This window comes from Mirounga angustirostris, unplaced genomic scaffold, assembly GCF_029215605.1.
Source record: "Mirounga angustirostris isolate CCGP_5_RB_7025 unplaced genomic scaffold, mMirAng1.0.hap1 SCAF_3, whole genome shotgun sequence".
Classification (NCBI taxonomy): domain Eukaryota; kingdom Metazoa; phylum Chordata; class Mammalia; order Carnivora; family Phocidae; genus Mirounga; species Mirounga angustirostris.
In genome coordinates, this window is record NW_026991711.1 from 114,610,938 (window position 1) to 114,633,864 (window position 22,927).

At 35.4% G+C, this 22,927-nt stretch overlaps 1 protein-coding gene across 1 annotated transcript in view; it reads left to right on the top strand.

Moving 5' to 3' along the window:
* Positions 1 to 22,927, top strand: part of ACVR2A (activin A receptor type 2A) — an 80,226-nt gene that overhangs the window by 44,880 nt on the left and 12,419 nt on the right. The window contains exons 2-5 of the mRNA XM_045868907.3: positions 2,501 to 2,708; positions 6,240 to 6,349; positions 6,545 to 6,699; positions 21,547 to 21,690. Of these exons, the coding sequence (XP_045724863.1) occupies positions 2,501 to 2,708; positions 6,240 to 6,349; positions 6,545 to 6,699; positions 21,547 to 21,690 (617 nt within the window). The remainder of the gene's footprint in view (positions 1 to 2,500; positions 2,709 to 6,239; positions 6,350 to 6,544; positions 6,700 to 21,546; positions 21,691 to 22,927) is intronic.

Here is a 22,927-nt window from a genome sequence, read left to right on the forward strand (position 1 = left end):
TTTTTGATAAAACAATTCTTTGTGATTAACCCATAAGACATAAAACCTTCGACCACAGTTACAATGTAGAATATTTTGGTCACTGAAAAATTTTCTCAAGCCCTTTTGTAATCAGCCCTCTCCTCTCACTCCCAGCTTCTGGCAACGTCTGATCTCATTTTTGTCCCCATAGTTTCACCTTTTCCAGAATATCGTATAAATGGAATCACATATAGCATAATATGTTTGCGATTTATCCATGTTGTTATAGTTATCACTAGTTCATTTCTTCTTATTGTATGGATGTTTGTTTATCCATTTAGCAGTACTGGATATTGAGTTGTTTCCAGTTTTGGGTTGATTATAAATAAAACCATTCCAAGCATTCATGTACAGATTTTTGCATGAACATATGTTTTGATTTCTTAGGTAAATGCCTAGGCATGGTATTGCTGGGTAGGTAGTATGGTAGGTGTATGTTTACTATAAGAAGCTGTCAAACTGGCTTTCCAAAGTGGGTGGACCATTTTGCATTACAGCCACCAATGTGTGAAAGTCCCAGTTGCTCTACATATTTATCAACATTTGAGATTGTTTTTGTTTAGCCATTTTAATCGATATTAGAATTTCAGTTTGCATTTCTCTGATGATTAATGATACTGAGAATCATTTCATGTTAGTGTTTTCCATTCATATATCTTCAGCAAAGCATGTTATTTTGAATCTTTTGTCCATTTTTTTTAGAAATTTGGTGGCTTTAAAAAATTACTATTATTGAGTTGTGACAGGTTTGTCTATATATTGAATGTCAGCATTTTTTTTAGATAACATAATTTGCAGGTATTTTCTCCGAGTCTGTGACTTTTTTCCCCTTGAACTTTCAAAGAGAAGTTTTAATTTTAATGAAACATAACTTACCAGTTCTTTCTTTTGTAGTTCATGTCTTTCATGTTCTAAGAAGTCTTTCATAATTTAGGGTCACAAAGATTTTTCATGTTTTCTTATACAAGTTTTATACTTTTAGATTTTTTTAGGTCTTTGGTATGTTTAGAGTTAATTTTTGTAAATGGTTTAAGATACAAGTTGAAGTTTGTCTTGTTGTTGTTTGTTCATAAGATGTCCAATTGTTCCAGCATAGTTGTTGAAAAGACTGTGTTTTCTCTACTGAAATGTGTTGGCACCTTTGCTGTGTGTCAACTGAACATTATGTGGGTCTATTTCCAGATTCTCTGTTCTGTCCCATTGAAGTGTGTGTCTGTCTTCTCACTGAGACCACACTAGCTTGATTGCTGAAGCTTTATAGTGAGTCTTAAAAACAGGTAGTATGAATTCTCCTTTGTATATCTTTTTCAGAATTATTTTGGGTATTCCAGCACTTTGTTTTTCCGCATAAGACAAGAGGTAGTTTTTTAAAAGTTAGTTTTACAGTGCAGAATCTAAAACCATTAATGAACTTTTTGTCCTCTGTAACATTAAAATCTATGGGACTATCTTGAACATTAAATGGATTTTTTTAACCCACGAATGCTTTTATAACATCACATGTAATTCATTTAGAGAATATTGGTTCTCTGAATTATATAGACCTACTAATTATTGGCACATTTCATTATTCAATATTTAAAAGTTACATGTATTAATATCTCCACTGATCTCCTGAGAGAATTCTTTTTTTTTCTTTTTTAAGAGAGAGAGTGCTGCTCATGCAGGCACGTGCCAGTGGGAGTGGGATGGGGAGGGGCAGAGGGACAGGGGGAGAAAGAATCTTAAGCAGACTCCATGCCCTGGGCAGAGCCCGAAGCAGGGCTTGATCTCATGACCCTGAGATCATGACCAGACCCGAAATCAAGAGTCAGATGCTTAACTGACTGAGCCACCAGGGGTCCCCTCATGAGAGAATTCTTTAAGTGTTGGGAAAGTGTCAGGCTAATGGTGGTGATACAAATTTTCCAAAATCCTTCTTTTTTGCTTGAAAGATCAAATTTTATCATTGGCATTGCATACTGTCACTTGTTTTTCTTGAAGTAATAGGTTTAGTTGGTTCATTTTTGAGAACATGTCTGTCAGATACCCAAGTCTGAATAACCATGGTTGGTTTAATTCCCCACTCAGTCATGCAAAGGCTTTATCTTGAGGCAAACCGTTGTACTTCATTATGCAGCAGAACTGCTTTTGCTTAGTTCCCATTTTATCACACAGGATATTGAAACGAAATCTATCCAGGATCAAGATTTAATTAAATTAACAATTTTACTGCTTTTCATCCGGGACATTCTTAAATGAAGTGAAACTGTCCTTTTTCAGAGAAATCTTGAGATATATTTGGTCACTTTCTATTACTATGTTTATTATACTTCAAGTATGGAGATTGATGTGGAAACTTAAACTCAGTGTTACAACACTAGGAAGACAGTAAGTTACTGACGTTTTAGGCACATCTGAGTTTGAGTTTGGTATATGGTGAGACAATCTCTTAAGAGCTAATACAGTTATATTAAGTTGTTGTTTTATTATCTTATAGGTGCTATACTTGGTAGATCAGAAACTCAGGAGTGTATTTTCTATAATGCTAATTGGGAAAGAGATAGAACCAATCGAACTGGTGTTGAACCCTGTTATGGTGACAAAGATAAAAGGCGACATTGTTTTGCTACCTGGAAGAATATTTCTGGTTCCATTGAAATAGTGAAGCAAGGTTGTTGGCTGGATGATATCAACTGTTATGACAGGTAAGGAAACATTTTCTCCACACTCATTTTTACAGGGGGAAAGCTCAGTGCATGTATTTTCACTTAAATGTTTCTTTTTTAAGATGGGATTATGAATACAATTATAACATGCTTTAATGACAATATACATGTTTTAAAGTAGTAAGATAAATATGGCATGTTTATGTTTTATCTTTGGTACACTTTGAATAATCTACCATGTAGTGAGAACTATAGATAAGAACCTTTTTTTCCCCATATGTTATTAGTATGATAAACTTTTTTTAAGGTCAATTTTAAGGAAAAGGGATTTTTTAAATTGCTTTAAAAGACAGTATATCTGTTGAAAATCTATCCTGTATCCTCAAAGAAAGTAAAGCTTAATCATAGTATTTAATTTCCTTTTAGTTTCCCTATTTATGTATCTGGAAGAAATTGATCTTACTGCATTTTTTTTTTCTTGCAAAGTAGGCCTTTGTTCTTTACCCCTGAGAGACATTTTAACTTGATGTTCAGAATTACAACAGTACTAAAAGAGTCCTCATAGAAAGCTACATTTTATTTAAAAGATTTTGCTTCGATTGTTTTATTCTGTATTGGAAATAAAATACAGTAGACATGTTATTGACTGCCTGTGATCTTTCTGTAAGGAGAGCCATAGATGTTTGGTTGATTACTTATAAACTGCCTGGGCCACAGGATATCCACTGTGGGTGGGTGCTGATGGCTGGCAGAGGCTGCAAAGTCCTAGATAAATAGACATTTTGGAGCCAGAAAATACTGATACACTCATGGAACACTGGATACTTGCCTATCCCTTTCAGGAGCCTCAATTGATTACCATGAACCTGTGGTTGATTAGCCATATGTAATTAATAGCAAAATGTGTTGAATAAATCCATGAAAATTGAATTATCTCAATTTTTCATGAGAAATTAAAATCTTAGGTATATATTTAGTATTTAAGGTTTACTTCTAAATCTCTGAATTTTCCAAAGATTATTTCTCTGTAATTACACATTGTAGCTGCATTTCCGATTCTTAGCCTCTCTATAAATAGAGGTGATCATCAAGTGATATCTGCTATTATGAAAGGTAAGTAGGGCCACTAGGAAAACAGGATGGAGGTTACTCAAAAAATTAAAAATAAAACTACCCTATGATCCAGCAATTCTACTTCAGGGTATTTATTGAGGAAATGAAAATGCTAACTTGTAAAAAGATACATGCACCCCTATGTTTATTGCAGCATTATTTACAATAGCCAAGATATGGAAGCAACCTGTGTGTCCATTGATGGATAAAGAAAATGTGGTGTTTTTACACACACACACACACACACACACAGGAATATTACTCAGCCATTTAAAGAAAGAAATCTTGCCATTTGAGACAACATAGATGGACCTTGAGGGTATTATGCTAAGTGAAATTAGTCATATAGAGAAAGACAAATACCATGTGATTTTACTTGTATGTGTAGTCTTAAAAAACAAAAACAAAAAATAAAATGAACTCCTAGATTAGAGGCTGGGGGTTGGGGGGGGTAAGGTGAAATGGTTGAAGGTGGTCAAAAGGTACAAACTTCCTGTTATAAAACAAGTCCTGGGGTTGTAATGTATAGCATGGCAACTATAGTTAATAAAGCTCTATCGTATATTTGAAAGTTTTGATAAGAGAGATTTTTTCTTCTTCTTTTTTTTTTTTTAAGAAAGGGGGTTGGGGAGGGGCAGAGAGAGGGAGAGAGTGGGGCTTGATCTCATGACCCTAAGATCATGACCTAAGCTGAAATCCAGAGTTATATGCTTAACTGACTGAGCCACCCAGGTGCCCTGATAAGAAAGTAGATCTTAACAGTCCTCATCACAAGAAAAAAAATTTGTAACTATGTGTGATGTTGGACATTAACTAGATTATTGTGGTCATTTCACAGTATGTACAGATATGAACATATTATGTTGTATACCTGAAACTAATGTAGTGTTATGTCAGTTTTATTTAAAAACAACAACAACAACAACACAGGAAGAATTTTGGGGGAAAATCTTTACTCAAATTATCTTTTATTAGTTAGTTGAAACCAGAGATTCTTGTTCTTTTTGTGGTAACAACTACTGTTTAACAGTCTCACCTGAAGGATAGTTAAGAGAAAAAAAAAAGGATTCAAGAAATGTCAAAGTTATGGAGGAAAAGACAATGATAAAAAGAAGAATGAAATTGGATAATGAAAAGTACTTTTTTGAGTTAATTAGGCTAGATACTTAGTCATTTTCACCTCCTATAATTTGAGACATGATTCTAAATATTAAAATTTTAAATTCATATATTTTTATTAACTTGTTAAAATTTAGCTTTCAGTTGTCTTTTACTTTCTACTAAATAGGTATTGGTGTAGATTTAATTTTAATGTTTGATTTTGTTAAAACAGCTTTCTTCCTGCAATTTCTTAAGCTTTCCAGTTTATTTATTTATTTTTTAAGATTTATTTATTTATTTGAGAGAGAGAGAGCATGAGAGGGGGGAGGGTCAGAGGGAGTAGCAGGGATGATCCTGGGACTCCAGGATCATAACCTGAGCCAAAGGCAGTCGCCCAAACAATTGAGGCACCCAGGCGCCCTTAAGCTTTCCATTTTAAATTCAACCTGATTATTCTAACAGCCATCACAAAAGTTTGCAGTTTATTTTCTAAGATATGTCTTTAAATTCACCTCATGTTTATTAGCAATATTTGCAGTTTTGGTTTTTCTTTTTCTTTTTTTTTTAAAAAGGGTATAGCAGTTTCTTAGCAGCTGATTAGGGTTTGTTCTAGCAGCTAAATCCCTGTCTCCTCACCTCCTCAGTCAACCTAACTCGTATCAGTTTTTGAGTTACTAGGTTCTGTACGTTGTTACATATTGTTCTCCATTTGTTGGTTATTCCAACCCTGTTCATTTTGTTTAGGGAATTTAAATCTACTCCAAAAAATGACACTCTTAATTCCCAAACCTAGCTTGGGGATTAAGCTTGGGTCTCTGATGTTGAGATAGGTTCTGCCATGAGAGGAACTTGCATTATTTTGTGTATGTGTATTTATATGTGTGTGTATATATATATATATGTATATATGGATGTATTGGTGTGTACACACACACCTAGTTTTATTTATAGTGTTCAGTTTTGTACTTATGCAATGGGAAAGTTGTATTTCCTGTAAGAGAAAGCACTCCTAAACCAAATTTCTTCATTGGCTCTATGTTCCTTTTCAAGCTTTTCTAATAATTAAAAAAAAAAAAAATTTATCTATCATTAAAAACCAAATTTAAGCAATGTTCTCATGGAGCTAGTGTGATTACTATAAAAGCAGCTGTTTTGTTTTTGTTTTGATGAGATTTAGTAGCAGGATTACTGGAATGTTTTTGGCTTTTAAGAATTGATCATTGGATATTAATAAGAATCTTGAAGCTGACTATGAATGACTTTTTCATTATTTTATCTCTGAGAATTTTAGAAAAACACCCATCGTAGATTCAGTTTAATGTTGATTTTAATTATTTCTCCTTTGTTTGTTTATAGGACTGATTGTATAGAAAAAAAAGACAGCCCTGAAGTGTATTTTTGTTGCTGTGAGGGCAATATGTGTAACGAAAGGTTTTCTTATTTTCCGGAGATGGAAGTCACACAGCGTAAGTTCACAGGGAAAATACATAGGTCTGTTTGACTAGTACCCTGAAAACAAAGCATATTTGTGTTGATGGAATAATTTACTCCTACTTTCTCCTACTCTTATTTTTCTCCTAAAATTTGATACTATAATAAATATTTATCGTGGAATTTTGTAGATCAAATCTGAATTGTTTTTTTCCTTCCGTTTTCCACAGCAACTTCGAACCCAGTTACACCTAAGCCACCCTATTACAACATATTGCTCTATTCCTTGGTGCCACTTATGTTGATTGCGGGGATTGTTATTTGTGCATTTTGGGTGTATAGGCATCATAAGATGGCCTACCCTCCTGTACTTGTTCCAACTCAAGTAAGTTATTGTCTTGTACTTTGTGCTGTTTTAAGTTGTATATTTTAAAGAAATATTACTGTGGTGAAACCCACTGGGTTGCTGTAAATCATTATCTTTTGGTGTTAACTTTTTGAATGTTTATTGTTATGGCAGCCATGGCTAATTTTCCGAACTTATTGACTTGCTGTGTCCTAAACTTTTCTCACTTAGGAGTTAAGATAAAGTAGAACAAGGGGTATTCTGTTCTTTGGACAGTTTTACTGTCATTGTAGGGCTTTCAAGTGTGAGATTCACCCTGCTTTGTTTCTTGAGAAGTAATTGATGGTGGAGAAGTGATACCATAACCCATTCTTTCCCTCCTGTTCTTTCTCCCATTCCTAAATTTTTGTGCCTTTTTCCTTTTAACCATAGGGAGGGATTTAGTAAGGTAATCAGGAAAGTGTGGAAAAGAGAGGTTTCACAAAGGCATCAGGAAGGTATATCCAAAAAAATGTTTTTGGGAAGAGGAGCAGATGAGCAGTGCTTCTCTTCAGTTAGTATTGGTAGTTCCAAGTGTTGTTTTTGTTTTGTTAGTTTGGGTTTTTTGTTTTGTTTTGTTTTGGGTTTTTTTTGCAGCATATCAAGTGTGTACTGAAGACTAAAAGCTTTTTTTTTTTAAGACCAAAAACTTTTTTAATGCCCTTGATTCTCCCTCTCCTGACCCTGAATCTACCTGAAAATGTAGATATGGTAGGTAATCAGGTTAAATTAATGAAATTTTCCTCATTCTCTATCATGTAGACAGTTGGCACTGGTATAGTGGTTTACAAGCTCTTTTAATATAAGTAGTTAATATATTGCAGGCTGTGGAAAGGTGAAAACTATAGTTGTGTGAGACATCTTTAAACTCTAGTTTTTCCTGTGTTTCTTTTAACTCTTAAGATCAGATTACCTTGGCCTTCTGGATCTCTTGGTTTAACTTTGTTTCTCTAATACCACTAGGATTAATGGTTAAAACGTGATAGAAGAATGGTAAAGTCCTATAATTTAATGACCAAAACAACTTCTTCCCTGTAAGCTTTATTTACATAACATACTTCTTTCTCAGTACTTGCAGCAATCTGTTAGCATTAGATAATTGATCCACATAATCTTTGTAAGATGTGTTTATGGAGAAATAAACCCAAAGGTAAAATACCTTATTTGGTAAATTAGGTAAACACTGTTTTGTGCAGCTGAAATATTTTAACTTTTAAACATTAGTAACTAAGTTGTGGATTTATTAAAAATTATCTCTGAAAGTATTATAAAAATAAAAATTTTAGCGCCTAATAAATATATGTAGCTTATTCCAAATGGCCATAGGATCTACTTTGTCTTCTTTAGGTGGTAACTAGTTTTTATTTTATTTCTATATTTAGAAGAGAGAATGTTTAGTACTTAGAGTAGTGTCTGGATTTACCCTAGATTTGTGTTACGAAAGAAAAAAACTGGAAACTAAATTTAAAAACAAATTTGTTGTTTTTTTAATAGAACTTTAAAAATAATGTATTCTTATAGATAATTTTGATATTCATAGAATATTGGCACAAAGGTATGGTTGGACTTTTTTTTAGAGGGCTCAGTATCCTATATATGAGGCTACTTTATTTAGAAATGCTAATTAATTCAAGCATTTAGACTTTTAAAATGGAAAGATACAGTCCATTTCTGTGGATTTTAGATATTTGTTGCCATGTTAAAGTTATTGTACACATTTATTTAGCACTTGAATTGCTCTGTGGTAAATTTGCATACATTGTATGAATTACTGAAAAAATGAGAACTAGATTTAAGGTTTTGTGATGGAATGATCTGGAATCGTCAAGCTTTGTTAGGAAAAATATAAAACATGCCTAACTATGGTTTTTTTCCTGTCATGAACTGTGTTGTAGAAGAGGGGTTGTCATCAATTTGGAACTTTATTTATGTCATCTCTCACTGTGTCTCAAACAGTATAGTGTCATGCTTTAAGTCTCATTTTTGGTGAGAGGTTTATACAAAGTAGTTCTGCAACTGCTTAGTGCCCATCTTATTACAAAATGCCCAGTTTTATCTCCAATTTCAAAATAATTGATAATAACAGCAAGCATTTATTTGAACACTTACAGTGTACTAGGGTACTGGTAGGTTGCACATATGTATAGATACATAAGTTTTATATAAGAATATGTAAAAAACATAAAATACATAATTTTTTTCCCATGATTTCTAAATTGTGACCAGTATATAAGACTCATCTTTGGAATTTATTAAATAATACGAACTCGTGGGCCACAGCCCTGTAAGTATGGAGTGGGGCCTGAGGTACTGTGTTTCTAATAAGTTTTCAGGGTGATTGTGGTGACCAGCCAGGTGTGAAAAGCACTGATTTCACTTTACCTCACAGGGTTGTTTATGTAATTTTAATTTCCATTTTATAGATAAAGAAATTGAGACATAGCAAAGCTTGCAAGTGTCAGAGCTGGAATCTGAACTAAAGCTTTGCTTTTCTTGCTGCTTATCCTGTTCTGCCTCTTCCCCTCCCCCCCCCCCCCCCCAGAAAGCCGATGTCTCTGGTGTTTTAGATAATTCAGTAAACATTCCTGCCATTTCAAAATCATTCTGTAGGCTGATTTATTTTTCTACTTTGGATGTTGAAAAGTTTGACTACTAAAATGAGCAGTAATATCACATTGTCTCTCCCATAGGACAAAAGAGAAAAGTCATGGATATATCCAAGGGCATATTCATGTGTTTTCCATTAACAAAATTTTTTGGCACATTTTAGAATAAGGTTTATCGGCATGATTGGGTTGTAGGTAAGGAGTCCTGTGCTGCTGAGTTGATAGTGCCAATGCTTACTCGTTATTCAAGACTTTGATGAGGGACAGGAGTCATAAGTAAGGGAGACATACATTTGAAGTCTTGAGGTGATTTCTGTATTTCACGCCATGTTCATGTCCCCATTAATTCCCAAGACTAGTTAGGAAAAGATCTTATGTTCTTACGGATTTCTGAAACATTTTCCCTCCATATCTTCAAACACTTAGACAGTGACATGAAATTTTTCATTCCTTTTCTTAGGGAAACTTTTCCTTAAAGCTTTGGCTAAAGGCTGGTTTGTGAATTAACTGGTCTGTTTTATGACATTAGTCTTACCATGTGGTAATATCTTATTGACAAGTCATTCCTACAATAAGCGCTATACTTGAAGAGAATTTATAGTGGATCTCGCAGAACAAGCTAAAGTTATGTATACTGTGACCATTCGTTGGTCTGATCTCAGTCTTTTATTCTCATTGGGGGGTAAAAGATCAGTCTGTGGCATCCTGGAAGACAAGAGATACCCACATATATCTTCTTACTAAGCTGGTTCTGACAGCAAAATTATGGGGTTCTTTATTTCTAAGACACCAAGTTAGAATTTCTTCTGGTGTTAGTATTTTATTGTGAAGAAATGATCTAAGGATATACATGCTTTAAAATCTGGTCTTACGGCTCTTAGTAACCAGTAAAAAATATTAATTCTCAAATCTAGCATAGTAAGAGGAATGGAAAAAGTAATTTTGCTGTTTTTTTTTTTTGATTGAAGCCATTCTTCTTTCTTTATAACCTATAACTATTATGTTTCTAGCATATGTTTCTGTTAACATTTCTAACATTATAACCTATAACTGTTATGTTTCTAACATTGTCTTCCCCGTCACCCTGGATGAAAGCCTGGGAGACAACTACTACTTTTTTTGGCCCTGTCGTTTACCAAGTCCTATTCATTCACCTTTTCATCCTTCTTTTTTTTTTTTTTTTTTTTTAAGATTTTATTTATTTATTTGACAGAGACAGACACAGTGAGAGAGGCAACACAAGCAGTAGGAGTGAGAGAGGGAGAAGCAGGCTTCCTGCGGAGCATGGAGCCCGATGTGGGGCTCGATCCCAGGACCCTGGGATCATGACCTGAGCTGAAGGCAGACGCTTAACGACTGAGCCACCCAGGCGCCCCACCTTTTCATCCTTCTTGATCCTGTTGTAGTTCAGGACATTATTACATCTGAGGCTGAGATTATTTCTGTAATCTCATAGCTGGTCTTCTCTCTCTCTCCATCTATACTATTGCTGTCGAAGGGCATTTTACATGTCTGATTATGTTGCTTCTGTTTTTAAAACTGTTTGAGGGCTCTCAGTGATCCACAGCAAAGAATACAAAGTCGGGAGTATGACACGGGGGCTTCCATACCTCCATACATTTACCTTTTTATTCTTTCCTCCCGTTACACCCTAAGCCATCCATCGTATGCATCTAGAATGGTATTAGTTATGTACTGTCCTTAAAAGAATTGAGAAAATAGTGTTGAAGTCAGTTTCTGTCTTGTGTGATTCAGACGAATAACAGTTGAGAGAGGCTCTAGTCATTTGTGTACATGTTCCAATCTCCCACTTGACTGTAAGCTCCTTGAAGACCAGCTGTGTGTTGTAAATCACTGCTGTATTCACACAGTGTTTGTGCATATGACCATTCTGTAAGTGATGAATTGCCAAATTTGACTTTGTTGCATTTAGAGTTATACTGAGATGATAATGCAGCATGCCCAGGCATTCATTTAATAAAGAGCTTTAGAGCTTAGTTTTAAGTCTAGAGGCCATATTTCTTTAGGGTAAAATAAGTTGAAGTATTCCAGGCTTTCGTAAGACAGTGCCAGTATTCAGTTCTTTTTGGAATCACAAGCTTGAAGCATCTTTTTAATTTGCATCCCCTAGGTCCTTTTCTTTTACCTGTGCTGAAATTGTTTTTCCACATACAGGAATTTGCTCTTGTAACCTGCAGTGAGTAAACTGAACACAAACTGGTGTTTCTAGTGCTGGTGAGTCAAGAATAGGAGGGAATGGATGCATTGACTCTGTGATTCAGAAGTCTTACTGTGGTTAGAGTTAATGTGGTTTCAATAAAAGTGTGTGCATCGCTCTCAAAGCCATATGTGAGCTGAAGTTTCCTGTTAATAAGATCTGTGTTTATGCTGATAAAAAACACTTGATAAGAAAGCAGATTTTAGGGGCTAGAAATTACCTACCTTTAACAAGGTATAAAGTTAACTTCTTGTTCATTTTTAAAGGCTGTTTAAGTAGCACTGTAGTATTGCAACAGTAATGCCTACTTAAATGACATCAGTCTCCTCAGTTCTCTGCATCATGACATTTTGTCTTGATTTTGGTCTGAGGAAGAGTGAAGACTTTCAGATGTTTGGGATGCTTATTTGGGCACACAAAATAATCCTGCTGATCTTAATATTAAAGTAATAATAGGTTGTCATTTCATGCTATGTCAAATTATCCACTGAGAAACCGAGCCATCTGTGAAAATGCTGTGTAGGATTTCCTGTTGAACATGAGTCTATATATGTACCCATTTAAAATTAATAAGATACTGAAAGGGTAGCATAGCATCATTCAGCCAAGTCAGTTTAGGAAAAGGTACTGCTTACCTATTTGTGGAGGATGCAGGAGAAATCTACTAAAATTAAATGAGTATTAATATGCTAATATTAAGTTATACTTGCAAAATGAGTATCACATCTACCGAAGCACATCTTGAAATAGGTTGACTCGCTTTTTCTTTCCTTTTAAATTTTTTTCTTTTTAAGAATTAATTTCAAATACTTGCCTGTTAAAATAAGACAAATTATACAGAAGGAAGTGTGTGCAAAAAAAGGAGAGAGAACCATTTGTTCTTTCTTTTTTTTCCTTTATCACTTTCCTGAGATAATCAATTTTAACAGGTTGGTATGTATCCTTTGGCACCTCTTTCTAATCTCATTTGTTTGAGTATATGCTTTTTCCCCCCCTTTTATAAACTACAGAATGTTATTTCACAATTGCTTTCTTTTAATTTAACAGTATACTGAGGACAGCTTTTCAGCTCAATACTTTTCAATCTCATTCTGATTAAATGATGTGTTCTTAAGTGAAATTTAGTGGAGCTTTAATGTATGCTCATGAAATATCAGAACTTTATGTTTTATCAGCTTAGAGTTGGTGTTAGGTTTCTGCTAAGACCTGGAACCTACATTTCACAAATATTTTTTACTGTCTTACTTTATTTTAGCATGTTTAAAGTATGGTGATATAATGCTCTTGTTTTGCAGTTGAGCATCCTTCTGTTTTGTTTTTGTTTTTGTTTTTTTGTATATGCCTAAGAAATAGTGCAGGGCTCCTACAAAAGTCTCTTTACTTCTGTGTTCCACCTTTGTGTGTGATTATTTTTGTTACAGCTTAAATTACGACTTAGTTTTATGTATATTTCTAAACTAATTGTGGGGAGAAGTGTCATAAATTATTTGCAGACTTGCAGCTTGACAAAAAATTACTCTCTTAGGCGTATATGAGCTGTTTTACTTAGCAAATGCATGGACAGGCCCACTTGGAGATTTGCTGAAATTCCGTGTCCAAAAGCAAAAAGGAAAGGAAGGGGAGGAGGGGAAAAAAAAAAAATTAAAAGCTTTATCCAAAGCTTAAAACAAGTTAAAGCTATATATTAAAGTTAATAATGAAAGCACTTTATTTCTAAAGATGACTTCCATTTAATTTTTAAAATCTTGAGTTCACTTTTCCTTTGGACTGTGGATGGCCCCATCTTCCAGTTTACAAATGGGACTGATGCATATAGAACAGAATACATAATTTCTCCTTTTTCTTGTCTGGCGAGGAGATGGACGATAGGAAAAAGTGTCCTTTTCTCTCAGTTCTTTATTTCCTGGACCTCACTGTAGATTTCTTCCTTCATTCCTAGCTACTTCATCACCGTCACGTCTTCTGAGCTCATTTGTTAGTGAAAGCTGCTTGTATCCCGTAGGCTGGCGGGTGTTGGCGTTTGTCGGTTTGGTTTCAGCTGACCCACTCACCTGATGCCTGAGTTCGTGCTGTGTGCCAGGCATCATGCTGCTGGGTATTGGCGAGCCCCAGAGGGACAGTTCTGGCTGGCCCTTTTGAAGCCCACAGTTAATAAATATGTGGGTGAACAAAAAATAGGTTGGTTGGGCGTTTGTGCAGCTTGGAAATGAATTGCATCAGCAATTTTGGTCAAAGGTGGAGGAGAAGAGGAGAAAGGTCTGACTCCAGTTCTGCGGTGACTGGGAGCCCCACCGGGGGTGCCTATCTAATGTTAAGTGCTCAAAACATGTTAGCTGTTATTGCTAACAGAGTTGCAACTTCAAAATTGTACTCAAAAGGTATCCTATTTATTAAAGCCATTGTAAATATATATTTATATGTCAATACTTTGAAATTAGTGCAGTGAAAGATTTCTTTTTGAGTACTCTGTCAAGGACTACACAGGGCACTTTACACTGATTAATCTTTCAACACCCCATGATATAGGTTCTGTTTTATTAAGTCCATTTCATAGATAAGAAAATCATGGCACAGATAGGTGAAGTGTCGGCCTAGTGTCAGTCTGCTGAGTGGTGAAGTCTGGCCATTTAGACCCAAGGATTATTATTCATTGAAGTAATTTCAATAGAATGGCTTATTTCAGTAAATAATTGGGGGGGGGGCATAAAAACCTAAAGTAGGATAAAGGGAGGAATCAGAGTATGTAAATTTAAAATAGTTTTTATTGTAAGTACATAAAGCCTTGTAGATAAACGTAATCATTTTATCACATCAATTTCTATAATGTATAACATGATCCTTTTCCTTTTTTTTCAGTTTTACTTGCAGAATACAAATGCTAAAATAAATAAAATTTCTTCTGTCCTCACTAATAAACCTGATGTGGCCAGAAGGAGAATGGATATCCCTTACATCTTGTTCAGACTTTTAAACCCCATTGCTAGCTACCTTGAGGAGCTACTTTCTTCTTAGGGAACTTATTCAGAATCCTGTTTCCTCCACCTCGGTCTGTCTTTGCCTTGCTTTCAGGAGTTAGATGAGGAAAACGGAGGAAGTAGGAGTTGATATATCACAATGGAATTTTGAAGATCTAATTGGATAGAATGATGGCTGTGCATTTGGCAGTATCAATATTATTGCATATGTTAATGTATAATATCATGCTTTCCCTAGCTCAGAAGCATTTGTTCTGATATACACACTATATTATTTCTTTATAGATTCTATTTCAGTCTGCTTGGCAATAGTCTTTTTTAAAATTAGCAATTGTAAAATTTCTTAGAGCATGAGATAATTAGATGACTAAGATGAAACAAATTCAGAGTTTGTCAGTTTTCAAATACTTTGGGGTGGGGGTCCTTAAATCTTGGTAGTCCTAAGAAGATATTTAGTGAGTTATCGAAAAATATATATGTATATATAAATTTTAGAATGGTTTAAATAGTAAATAAGAGAGAATTTATAGTATATGTCATCTATGTGTGTTTATAGTATATAAATGAACCAAAATCCATATTTCTAGAAAGATTTCTTTGTGTTCCTGTTCTGTACATCTAACTGCCTACTAACCATCAGCACTTAGATGTCTCCAGGCACTTAACATTCCGTGGTAATGATCTCTCCAAACCTGGTTCTCAGTAAATAGAACCAGTAACCATTCGGTGGCACAAGTCAGAAATTTAGGATGCATCCCAGTACCATTTTCCCACCTAATCTGTCTCCCTCGAGTACTTACTCCATTTTTCAAGGATCCTCTCCTCAGGAAGATCTTCTCTTACTTAACATGCCCTTGGAAGTCCGCTTTCACCTTACAGGTGCTCAGGATACTGAATTCCTTTTCACTGCTCTTATTTTATAATTATGCATCCATCAGTGTGGTGTCTTTGACTAGTCTTCCTTCCCCCACACTATAGTAAGCACTATGAGAACCTGGGTAGTCAGTGCCTAGCACAACTAGGCACTCAGTAAGGATTTGTTGAGTGAATGGAGAAGTCCTATTCATTCTTTTCTGATGTTTGGCAACACAGTTAAATTTCTTTAGCCCTTAAGGAATAAGCAGCAAGTCTCTTTCTCATCCAGCAGCCTAATTACTTGACATTAATGTGCTGATTTGGTTTTCAGTGTTCTCTCCAGTTATAGTGCATGATACTCAAGTTTCATTTTCCATGTTGTGAATTCAGATGGTTTTATTTGGTTACTTGTTATCCATGTATTTCAGTGATTTAAATTTTTGGATTCTGTTTTGACCCTTTTGTTTTATAACATAGTTTACGCATTGAGGCCTGTTCTTGGTGTCCCTTGTTTAGCTTGATCATTCTCTGACTTACTCTAATGTTCATTTATTGAGAAGTATATTGAGCAAAGATACCTTTTTGGGAAGATACATGAACCTACTTGCATAGTGTCATTATAGTGGCAGGGTTATCTCTGTAGTACCTGTAATGAAAACAAAACCTGAGAGATACCTAGGCCTTGGGAAGCTAAAGTCTAGCTATTCATTTGGCATGTATTTCTTTCAAGGGATGAATTTTACTCTGGAGTACTGATAAGATGTTTTGATAGTAGGATTAGCTAAGCCTTTTCGATGAATTATAAATAATCCTGAATCATTATCACAGGAGAAAATCAAGAAGGAAGCAAAACTAGTTAAACTACGGGTACAGATAAATGAGTTATCAAATCTTTTTTTGTCAGTGCTATTCTCTGTATAAATACTGTAGAAATATTGGAAACGGCAGATATACTCAGTGATTGGAGGGACTTGAAGCCTTCTTTTACACTGGTGACAGTATTTCTCTTAATTTTAAATTTAGGCCCCTAACTATTTTAGGATGACTGGAAAAATGAAAATCTTGTTCTCTATCAGTATCTGAGTGTCCTCAGACTGAAAAATATGTATGGATACTTGTTCCCAGGGCCACCACTGCTTGACTTCTTCACTCTCGATGTGGCTAGTAAGTCAACAATGGGCCTGGCCTGTCACTATGTTTCTACTTAATTCTCATTTTTTAATTCTTCCCCTGTCTTTATTTTCTTACCCTAGTATATTGTTTATGTTGCACACACAAAGACACTAGAAACATTTTTCTAATTGATTATGATATCGTCCATGAAAAGGGAGTGAAGCAGTTCAGGAAATGGGAGATTTTAGGGACTCTTAAAACAACTGCCAAAGTGTGGGCTGAGGAACTTATTCTGGTTACGTAAAAATTTCTTCTGTGCTGCTTCTAGTTTTTGTTAAAGGCAATACTGCCCTCTCGTGTCCAGAAGCCAATTCCAGCGCGTATTTTCTCAATTAAATTACTTGTTTTACTCATCCAGTTTAGACTCTAGAACTTCTTAGACAAACAAGTAACAATTATTTAAGACTCGGTGTAGTTTGCTAGCTTGAAGTTCATTGGATCAGGTAATTTGGGGTCATACTAGAGTTGTCTATACGATAATGCCCCTCATCTGAAAGGTGATATCCAAGTTTTTTGTTTGTTTGATACTACTTTCCTCCCTTTATAAGGAAAGTGTTCCCAGTTCTTATTTTAAAAATATGATACATTGGATCATTGCCAACTTTTAAAAAGCTAAATCATTATTCTCCTTCCTTCACTTTTGTAACTGATGTGTCATTTTTCATTTCATTCTGGATATAAATCGTAATTTCTTTTGCCTGTGTTTTTTCTTCACAAGCACGCCTTTCATATAATGATAGAGGTAAGATGCATTGATGTTTGTTTTATGGTTGTGGAACTTTTTGTGGATGCATATTAAACATTTTTTTCTTAGATTTTTGTTGTTGTTGCTTTATTGTGCATCCTTTATAAATTTGTGTTATGAATTTTTCTTTTTCTTTTTTTTTTTTTTTACCACTTTTAGTATTAAAAACATGATTGATTTGCCACAGTAATAGTTTTTGGTTTTCAAAGAGTTGTTAACCACATTTATACTTATCTGAGTTGGAATGTAGAAACTTAGTTGATTAGATGTTAACACCTAATGGCTAGTATGTCACTAGCTTAATGTCAGCATATGCTCATTTTTACCAGGAGCTGACTTTCTGGTGAAACCCATTATCCTTTAATGTGAAATCTATATTTTCAGATAGTTTCTTTCATCTTTAGCCTCCTTAGCAAATGGGCTGGCTAGAGAAGTATAAGTTGATCTTTTGCTCTCTAGAGTTTGAAGGCTTTTAGATTAGAATTTACCCTTCTCACTTGAGAACTCAGAAGAAGTACAATGATCATAGACTACTTAGCAGCTCTTCACTTCTGCTAATTTATTCCAGTCTTGAGTATAGTAATCCTACTGGGTAGCAGTGTTGGGATGGGGGCACGATTTTCAGTGATTGCCATTTGTTGTTTTTCAACATGATGTCTCCTGATGCCGTAATTTTCATACACAAATGGGTAAAGAAGAGATCTAAGTGGAGGCACGTTCTACTGCATGTCTTCTTAACTGTGCAAAATAGCGTGGGGATTGCAAGAGAACTGGAGACTTAGGAAAAGTTTTCAGGAATTCCCCAGTCCTCGCAGTTGATCCCCCAAAGCTGGTTTTCTGTGTAGCGGGGCAAAGTCATGTTTTATGATAATATCAGAATGTTGCTGTCATTATGAAGTTCAAGCCCAAATTTGTCTCGCCAGGTGTTGATATATTTTAAAGGTATAAATCTTTATTCCTAGAATCAGGTACAGTTGACCCTTGAACAATGCAGGGCTTAGGGGTGCCAATGCCGTGCACAAACCTGTGTATAACTTTTTACTCCCCCAAAACTTAACTACTGAGTTTTGTGACTAATAACACAAATGGCTGATTAACATATATTCTGTATGTTATATGTATGATGTAGTATATTCTTACAATAAAGTAAACGAGAGAGAAGAAAATGTTATTAAAATCTTAACGAAGAGAACATACGTTTACTGTACTGACTGTACTGTATTTATTAGAAAAAAATCCACATAGAAGTGGACCCCTAAAGTTCAAACCCATGTTGTTCAAGGGTAAACTGCATTGAGTTTTTTGTGGGTAAATTAGTATAATGATGCTCATAAACTACAAATAATTTGATAGTCTCAGATGATAGGATAAGTAAAAGCCAGATATTAGAGATGCAGTTAAAGCTTCCTATAAATTTAATGAAGAGCTGAAAAGTATGGAAGAGGATATTCTAGTAATTTTTCATTAAAAAAGCAAAAAGCCATATTGGCATTATGTATTTTGTAGAGTTATGGTCTGTATTTTAGTTACTTGTTTTTGAGTCTCATCTTTTAAGTATTATAGAATATTACTTAAAACCACATACCATTTCTAAAAGTTTGACATTCTGTAGGAGTGTGCCTTTGTAGACATTTTCCTCACCCTTTAAAAATTCGCCAGTATTCTTCTTACTTTTAACAACAGTCTGTTTCAGGCTGTTATGATAGAAGGCTGAATAGAATGGTAGTATCATTAGGAGAGTGAGCTAAGATTTTTTACTGATAACGGTAGCTTAGAAACTTGCCCAACAAAGACTTGGAAACTTATGGGAACCTTGGAGTTTATTTGTGCTTTTGGAAAATATTCGGTGATCTTTTTCCCTCTAAATATAGACATTGAAAGTTATTGTATGTTTCCTAAAATTAAGGTTAGTATTATATTAAAATTGTATTTTGAACTGGTGACATAGTCTTAATTTGAGATGTGGATTAAGTCCTCTGAATCCTGTTTTATAGACTGAATCATACCCATGCGGTTGGTATGCCTTAGAACAGAGAATGGGTAATGTCATATGTTATCGAGAGGCATTATCAGTTTATATTAAAAGTTATTAAACATCTTAATGTTTAAGTCAAGAGCCATTTTCTTCTTTACGTGGTTATTTTGCCTCTTGAGCTTTCAGCTCTTATCTGCATACTTAAATTTTTGGTATCCCTGCTTTGAAAACTCGACATTTCTGACTTAGTTCTAAAGAAGGGGAATCATTGATTCTTAACTTCGTAGTTATTTAAATTTTTTCAGATTGAACTTTTTTCTGTTAGCATAATTATTTTATGCAGTTATGTAATAATTCTTGGACTTTGAGCATGAGTGCTTTCCTCTGCCTCTACAAGACTAGTTTCCCACCTTTTTCCCTCCCGTCTCCACATCCACATCCGCAGCCTGCTCCTGTCAGTAGCATCTCTTATTACAGTTATAAATGACCGGTCGAGCAATGAGGTAGGGTGGGTTTAGGTTTGATAAAACCTCTGCCTAGAGTCTTGTGTCCCTTTCCAGTGAGAATCATAACTTTAGGGGCCATACTTCTTTAAGATTTGTATCTGACTTTCTGGACTCGTCACTCTGTTGAACTACAACACTCTTTAGCTCTACTATAACCTTTTGTCTTTTGAATGTGTGAAGGCAAAGCAACTTTTTGTAGACATTTTAAAAATAAATATCTGAGGTTGAAATGAGTCACAGGAAGTTTTCTAGTTTATCATACTATTTTGAAGTAGGAATTCTCAAGCCATTTTGTAAAGGATTGCCTACAAAGAAATTGCACCTTTGTCCTCTTCAATACCTTGCAGTATTTCTATTTTTGAGGGTCTTTCTAATGCAGGTGTCAACTGTATAAAATCTTGAGTGACACCAGTGGGCTGAACAGCACCCAAAGGGAGCACTGACAGTCTTGGGGCATTAGAAGAGGGGATTTTTTCTTAAAAGGGGAGGAAAGGGGGTGCCTGGGTGGTTCAGTCGGTTAAGCGGCTGCCTTCGGCTCAGGTCATGATCCCAGGGTCCTGGGATCGAGTCCCACATCGGGCTCCCTGCCCATCGGGGAGCCTGCTTCTTCCTCTGCCTGCCACTCTCCCTGCTTGTGCTCTGTCTCTCTCTGACAAATAAATAAATAAAATCTTTAAAAAAAAAAGGGGAGGAAAGGAAGAGAGAGATGCCGTGATACAGGAGGACATACTATTTCCAAGCGACTTAGATGCCACCCAGTGTCACAGTGTCTGTTGCTGTTGCCACAGAAATTTTAGTTCTTTGTAATACTCATTATGCAGCCCTTCATACATTTTTATTACTTTTCTCTGGAAGCTTTTCAAAAGGCTTCCTACATCTTGTTTTAGTTGCAGATACTGAAATGATAACAATGCTTCCAGTGAGGGTTGCCATTCTGCTTTGTATAGGAAGGATGCTCTTGTGTTTTGTAAATGTTGTACCCCTATTTATAGACTATATTTGCTCCATTTTCAAAATTAACTATAGCAGTACACTTTTCTTTCATTTATCTTGCCATCTATTACGATGAACACTCATTTTCTGGATTATAATTTCTGCTTTCTTTGCCAATCAGACTAATAATTTTTATCTCAGGTCAATTTGGGGAGGTAATTATAAGCAAAGGGATTGTTAGTAGGTTGAAAAATTAGAATGAACAGAAAAGTTTGGCTATTAACATATTTATGTGCTTTGTATTTTATACACTTAATCTGCAATGCATTTGAGAATGACTGTGCATTTCTGAGATTAATGAAGAAAAGATTTAAAGATAAACAGTCATTGGAGAAAGTAGTGGATTTTGAGGATTGTCTTCCTTTGAGAAATAGCTGTAATTTGCTGTTGCTGGCACTTTTAAAATCCTCATCTTCTAATGAAGTACCAACGTGATGAAACTGTTGAAATACTGTTAATAATACCCTAAAGGTTACAGAAGATCTTAGTCCAGAAAATTAGTGAGACGGACTCAAAATGATTTGAGGTCATTTCTACTGCTGTCCTTATATAGCAATAGTGCCGAATATCATTACAAAAATTCTCAATTCAAGTGGCTTGCCTTACTGCCTTACGATCACTGTAAATAACTAGTAATGCTTGAGAACTCAGTTTTAGTAAGATTGACGTTAGTGTCATTTGTATGTGTTTCCTGTTTCTGTCAGTTGATTCCTCAGTATACTCACTTTTTTCCCCTCATATTTAGCATTGATCTGTATCATGTGCTGCTTTCTGATAACTACTGTTATTGTCTATCTCTAGGACCCAGGACCACCCCCACCTTCTCCGTTACTAGGTTTGAAGCCACTGCAGTTACTAGAAGTGAAAGCAAGGGGAAGATTTGGCTGTGTGTGGAAAGCCCAGCTGCTCAATGAGTACGTGGCTGTGAAAATATTTCCAATACAGGTGTGTTACTGCGTCTTTCTCATCTGCGTATATTTTGTAAAAGGTGCAACTGGCTCGATTATTGTAATTCAGAAATAGTCCGAAAACACAAACCACGTTTCTGGGTGGTTCTTCGTGATACTGAGGAAAGCGATTAGTCCCTTTGTCTGCCTTCTCATCTGAGGAGTGGGACTCATGGTACAGCAGTCCTTCTGTCTGTTCGGAGGGGTGGAATTCCAGTGAATGAACATAAAGGAGATCTTTTGCCAATAAAGAGACTACAGAAATGTAGTATTAGTGGAGGATTCCAGTCATAGAATTTCGTTGGTTCCCTTTTAATATCCCATTGACATTATCAGAAAACAAAGAGAAGAATGAAGGAATAGCGCATACTGGTTTTAGACTTGTTTAGAGGTATATTACCAGACTGATTCATTTTTGTCTTACTTTGAGTGCCCATGTAATCATTTCAGATTTTGTTTGGTGAATTTTCAGAGGCAGCGAATCAAGATTTCAAATAATTGGTTTACTGTTGACTTGTTTCTCTTTTAAAGGGAGCTGACCTCATAGAACCCTGGGTCTAATGCACCTCTGAGCTGTTCTTATGTTTTGTTGGAGTCCACTGGTGGTATAGATCTATGCTGTTTTCTTCATCCCTGTCTCTTGCTTCACACCCCTCTAGCTAATGCCTCGTGTGCTGCTCTGGTCCGGGTTGGGTTTGGTGATTCAGGCTCCGCCACTGTATCTGCACAGTGGATCGTCCTCATTCCAGAGTTACAGAATCCGTTTTTTCTTTTGTCTTAATATACCTAGCTTTTATCTTTGTTGCCTCCTCTAAAGCCTTTTGTGGTAGCAGTGCAGATACTTTAAAACTATAGTTCTTAATGGAAGAGTCTAGTCTGTTCTGCTAAGATTGACAAATTCAGGGTTGTTCTTTCATTGTGGGAAGAAGCTTAAAAGTTAGAGAAAGGCCTTTGGATATTAACACAAGGGTAACAATAGCAAGAGTAACAGTAGCTAATATTTTATTGAATGCTTCTTACTGTCAGGAAGAGGTGCTTTATATAGGAGTACTCAGTAATAGGTGTCCATATATTACCCATATATAGAAAACAACACACATATACATAATACAACAACCCTATGGGGCAGACACTGTGGTCCCCATTTGCTAATGAGGAAACCGAATGATTGTCACTTGGCAAAGGTTCTTAAGATAGTTTGGATCCAGAGGGTTCCTAACCATTACGCTATGGTG